The following is a 6,000-nucleotide window of genomic DNA, read 5'->3' as shown; positions in this document are numbered from 1 at the left end:
GTTTGCACTTAGTCACATATTCACTTTAAGATGTTTTCTTGTTCATGTTTTTGTTTTTTGTTTGTTGCGGTTGCACCCGATTCAAGAGCCGAATGGCTCACAGGGCTATACCTAATAAATTAACTTGAACTTGAATTGATTTTATCAGCCACGATCGATAACACTGCTTGGATGAAGGCTGCTACCGAGCCAACACGTGCCGTGTCAACACGTGGCAAAGGTTGCCGCGGTCCCTTTAAACCGAACGCGGAAGTGGCGCGCGTCTTGGCGCCACTTTCAAAGCCGAGCGCGGGAACTTGGCGCCCGGCTCTGTTACAAAGTTTAACGAAACGCAACTGAAGACAGACATCATCGTAATGTTCGCCAATTGTTGGCGTCCTCACGAAAAATGCCGTTCGCAAAGGGCATCGTAGCTAGCTTTGGCTTCGTCCGTCAACTTTCAACCGGAGGCCTAGCACGACTCCGCGGAGTTTGTTGAAGCCTCGGCGTTGCTTGGATCGCCTACTCCGGGGAAGGATTGCTCGGGCCCCCGGGTAAGCGAAATGCCGCTTTGACAACGAATAGAATAAATCGGGATTCACCCTCATTCTCCCCGTGATGTGTTGCTTTGGCAGGCTTCGAGGGATCACAAATGTATACAGGGATAGTCTCGTCACGGTTTTGATCGATCTGTCGCGACTTGTGACAATTCGGAGCGTACAGCGTGGAGATGGAGCGATGAAATCGGCGCGCGTTGTTCAGCTCCTCGGTGGATTGTTACATCGCAGAACTGCGAGGCTATGCGACGGCTTGGAGAGCGTTGCATCCAGCAGCGGATATATCTTGGCCGGCGATGATCGCGTATCGATACCGACGCAATCTCAAGGTGATGTAGAGCAACGGCGTGCCTTGTACATCATGCACACGGTATGATATACAGTACTGCGCAGTTTAACACGTAGGCTTTCGCGACCAATATCCAGAGGTGTGGACTCGAGTCATGTGACTTGGACTCGAGTCAGACTCGAGTCATGAATTTGATGACTTGCGACTCGACTTGGACTTGCATAACAATGACTTTGTCCCACCTCTGCCAATATCCATATTAAAAACTATTTGGGCGAGATCGCATAAATATATAAATGTGTCGTTAAAGCCGCCAACACACCGGTGTGCTGTACTAGTAACGAATTGGCATGCTCTGTTTAAGTGGCAAACCTTACTAATTGGCTGTGTCGGGTGGTGGCGGGTTTAACGACACATTTACGTGATCTAACACCCCCCCCCCCCAAAAAAAACTATTATGGATACTGCACATCGTTATATTCTAGAGAAGAGACTCTCGGAGACAGATGGGGAAGGTCTTTTAGCCTGAACTTATCGACCCCGAAAGGATGATTGTCCGAGTCAAATCCCATGACCAGGATTTGAACTCGCAACTTTTCAATTGTGAGCCCGCTCTCTTAAAGACCGAGCCAGCTCGTACTATATCTTCTGCTGCGTTTGTGTTGTTGTTGTTGTTGCTGGTATAAGGCGGTTTTAATGACACACGAGTTGATCTAATCTTGATTTGAAGCTTTCGTGACTGCAGGAATCCATAGTGACTTTACCGAAAAAAACAAAGAGTACGAGTTGAATTTTGATTTAAAGATTTCACAAGCAATCATCATCAGGTACACCTCAGGTACACCTGATGATGATTGCTTGTGTTGCAGTCGAAACGTCGTGAGAATTTTTATTGTTTCATATTTATATTATTTTATTATTTCCCTTCTACGTCACTTTACCGAAAGAACCAAAGAGTACGAGTTGATCTTTTCAGATTTCTGCAAGCTTCATGAGCGGGCACATTGTTGGTGACGGACTCTTAATGCTTTAGCGATTCGTGTAATGTAACATAAATGGGTGACCCCATAGCGGGTAAGGGCCATCCGCTGTGACCCCAAACTGAGCGAAGTTCTGACCCCGGGGAGGCGGCCTTGGGTAGCGTTGGCTGCTGGACGGTTCTTATAACCAGACAGGGTTTGCTACAGGCTGGAGAAACCCCTTTTGTCCGTGCTGTGCGAAAACCTCCAGATTTTGTGCGATGAAATGTCTCTTGCCGAGCCCTTGATAAGCAGAGGCAACCCAAGAGGCGTTTTGGCTTCCAGGTCACTCGCAATGACCAGGCGTGGTTCGGAGAGGTTGAATCCAAGTTGCAAGGTTTTTTCTTTTGTGCCCACTTAGACGCGACTGAAAAACATCGCGTCAGAGAAGGCCCCTTTGCGCTTGGTGACATTAAAGGGCTATACTGGTAGGAACCTCCTGGTTACACCAGCCCACAGGGGATTATTGTGTCCATCCGTCGTGCAGGGAGGGGCTGGGTGGGGAGGTAGGGGCTGGGTGGGGAGTGGGAGGGGTGGGGCTGGGTGGGGGGGTGGGGCTGGGTGGGGAGGGGCTGGTCACCCCGTGGTGCCCTTATAAAACTCAACGTTTAACCTACTCACGCCGGCTTGTGCCTGCCCTCACAGTCGGGCATATTCGCGGAATACACCACGCCGCCGTTGACCCTGGCCATTGACCGAGCAACCCAACGTTCCTACCAGCTCCCTCCGCAGGAATGTGTTTTTGCGGTGATCCAGCCGCTGCTTTGGAGGTTTGTGGGGTTCAGAGATCCGGGTAGTTTGTATCTTATGCAACTCGCAAATATTCTGGACTGCGAAATGCCAGCTTGCGCGAACCCTTAAGAGCGTTTTTATGTTGTCTTGTGTGGTGGATTAGATGCATCACCGCATAGCAACCGCTGTGGATAGTCAAACAACCCCCGATACGAGAACTCTCCTGTAAGAAAGGGACACTTTTGTGACTTGACAAGAAACCTCCCAGGGGTTATTTGGCCATACTTTAGCACGCTTGTCACCGTGGGTTGGCGAAGGTTCGGAATGAAATACGCGAGAGCGAGGAATTCCAGTATATTTTTTCCTGTACTGCCCAGCAATGTAGTGGTTGTAGTTTAACACGGCATTCGCGACCAATATTCATAATAAAGGTTTTTGGGTTAGATCGCGTAAGTATAAATGTGTCGAAACCCTCCACCAACCGACAGGGCGAGTAAGGTTTGTCACGTAAACAACGCGCCAATTAGTTTACTACTTTAGCCCGCCGGTGTGTTGGAGAGTAAATCCACAACATTCACAATTTGAGTAGTACGACGTTTCGCTGGTAATTATATCCACCATCATCGGGCGATTTGCCAGTATATTGAAGCCATCCACCTGCTTCCGGTCTTAAATAGAGCAGCAGGGTGACGTTAGGAGGAGTGGTTGTAGCCTTTCTGAGGTTTGATCAACGCAGGCGTGTTACAGAGGATATGGTCATGTGTTTCTCTTGAACATGTAGGATAACCCTATATTCTGTTGGTCTCGGCTTATTTTGCTTAGTTGGTACGATCGTATAATTGTTATGCGCTGAATTACATTTGTGTTCTACAGTCGGTTACCTTCGTTGCACCCCAGGTCTTCTTTACAGAAGAGATTTATCTCAATGGGGCTTCCCGCCTGGACGTAAATTAAGTTTTAATAATGTAACATTCAGGGGGTGAGGCGGTGCCACATTGATATGAGCCTGGAACACCTCTTTCGATTCTTGAACCATTAAGTAGCGAGTGTTATCTGAATCTCTAATGGGAGGCACCCCTTCGCCAACCTACACTGACCGGCGTGGTGAAGCACGGTCAAACACACGCCCACACAACCCGGACAGAGTAGGGAGGCTCTCATTCAGCTGTGGATTAAACATATGGGCTGCACTCTTTGGTTCTTTCGGTAAAGTCACATATAAAGAGAAAATAATAAATTAAATTATAGCATGCGACGTTTCGATTGCAACACAAGCAATCATCAGGTATAAATGAAATAGAAAACAAACTAGTAAACTTAGAAATATAATGCAATACAACACAGAGAGTCGGCTAACACAACAGTCAACACCACCTGGTTGATTACGTTCTTCCAGAGAATGCTAAATTTGAGAGATAAAACATAAAACCGGAGACATAGACAGACATATAAGTAGAGAGAGATAACGCAGAGATACATCGAGAGAAATAGACACATATAGGCACACAGAGAAACCACGCCTCTGTGTCGAGGCCTTATGGGCTGCACACACATCCACGTGCGTTAAAAAAAGACCCTTGGGCAGTGAACAGCTTGACATCTTAGCTGACATGCTTTAATTGTGTAACGAATGGGCCGCGTTAGTGTAATAGTGACATTAGCGAACATTACACGGACACGGTATATGTGACATGGTAATGGGAATGCCTCTACTGACAGATGTTGTGAATCCAATAATGCATTGCGGTGGTTATGAGTCCTATGATCAATGCAAACGTTACAGAGAATGGTTCACCTTTATGATGTGTATATATTTTCAGAATTTATTGCTGGAGTCATTACAATCTCCTGCATTATTAATTTATTCTTTAAAGTACGTGTCTTCAGGATTGTTGCAGTTTAAAATTTCCTTGAAAATGTATTGTTTCCCAATGGGTTATTTTCCTTGGTAAATGAATTAAATGATTTAAATGTATTTAATTATGAGCCAACATCTTCCTACATCATAGTCTTTTTTTATTTCCTGATTCTTTGACGTCGTTTTGAAAAAGCCAATATGGATTCTTATATATTTTTTTTTCCCCCCCATCATCTACTTAACTTGCACGTTCTGTCTGTCGGTACCAACCTATTTGTATGTCATTGAAAGATCCCAGTTGTTTCGCTATTATTGTAAGACACGCGTGCGTGCTCTTATCGGAGAGCTCTCTGACGATGCTAATGGGGATGTCGACTTTTCGCGATAAACAACGAAGCCAACCAATCCTGGATGTCATATTGTGCGTCGCTTTGTGTCTATGTGCAGGAACTCCGCTCGAGGAATCTATCGGGATGCTCTAAAATTATAAAGGTATTGTCGCCCCAAGGGAAATGAGAAAAAAATATAAGTCCCACGATGGATACCGATCCTTCTGAAGAGCTCTGCCTGATTGATAAACGGATAACAAGGTGAGTGCGGGAATGGTGCCTGCTGTGGCTTCGACTAAAAAAATACAATCGTCTTATCTTAGAATTCAAAAGTACACAATGTGCACTATCTCAGCTCATTACGTTTCCATTGTGGGACAACATTTAAGGGGCGATAATGCCACAGAAAACGTTATTAAAGTCATAACTTTAATTTAATGGGGTTTCCGCCACGTTATAGTTTTATGATACTTGGAAAAAAAAATGGACGAATAGCTCCGATTAAAATCTGTCGTACAAAATAATACGTGATAGCGGGAGTAAAATAAAAAAAGATTATATAAAATGTCATTATGACCTGTGCTGACACTCGCTTTATGAGGTTTTCTGTACATGGTAATATTTTTATGGATGGCCACGGTGATTTATGGAAGCCTTGTCATACTCAATTATAGATGTCGCCTTATCAGAAAACGCAGTCCTCGGAGATAATAATGATTAATGGAGCCCTAACACAGTGTGTGCTACTGCCCGGAGTGCATATTTCAGTTTTATGAAGTCCACCACCATCTTCATGCATCAACTTTTTCACTCCCCTTTTGAAATTGCACATCCCTGTCCCCCCTCCCTCCCCCGAAAAAATATTCTAAACAGTATGCCAATTCTCCCCCGCCCCACGCCCCACCATCGCCTCCACAGATTTGACATAGCCCAATTAACTTTAATTATCCTTGATGGTGCATTCATTTAGCAAATCCCCTGACGCGAAGGCGCACCGCTGGTATCACGAGGCAACGTTGTTTGATCAATCTCTGAATGAGCGTGCGAGACAAGGCCGAACGAAAGTCATGGATGCAATTAATGCCATTGAGGGTTTTGTTTTTGAGAAAATAGCTAATTTCGATCTTTCGTAAACATTCAATGGTAGGTTGTTAACATGCACGCGCTAAATACACTTTTGGAAGATTTTGCATAAACGCCCAGTCCGTTTTAAACTGTAATACTTGAGCGTCTCCGT

At 45.3% G+C, this 6,000-nt stretch overlaps 1 protein-coding gene across 2 annotated transcripts in view; it reads left to right on the top strand.

Moving 5' to 3' along the window:
* Positions 1 to 215: 215 nt before the first annotated feature.
* LRRCC1 (leucine rich repeat and coiled-coil centrosomal protein 1) overlaps positions 216 to 6,000 on the top strand; it is a 63,817-nt gene continuing 58,032 nt past the window's right edge. For both annotated transcript variants that reach the window (XM_078613781.1, XM_078613780.1), the window contains exons 1-2: positions 216 to 533; positions 4,882 to 5,024. In XM_078613781.1, the coding sequence (XP_078469907.1) occupies positions 4,972 to 5,024 (53 nt within the window). In that variant the 5' untranslated portion in view covers positions 216 to 533; positions 4,882 to 4,971. The remainder of the gene's footprint in view (positions 534 to 4,881; positions 5,025 to 6,000) is intronic.

The sequence above is a fragment of the Lampetra planeri genome, chromosome 42, assembly GCF_965212315.1.
Source record: "Lampetra planeri chromosome 42, kcLamPlan1.2.h2, whole genome shotgun sequence".
In the NCBI taxonomy this organism is placed as follows: Eukaryota; Metazoa; Chordata; class Hyperoartia; order Petromyzontiformes; family Petromyzontidae; genus Lampetra; species Lampetra planeri.
The sequence above is the reverse complement of the archived record's forward strand: the minus strand, read 5'-3'. Positions and strand labels throughout refer to the sequence as shown.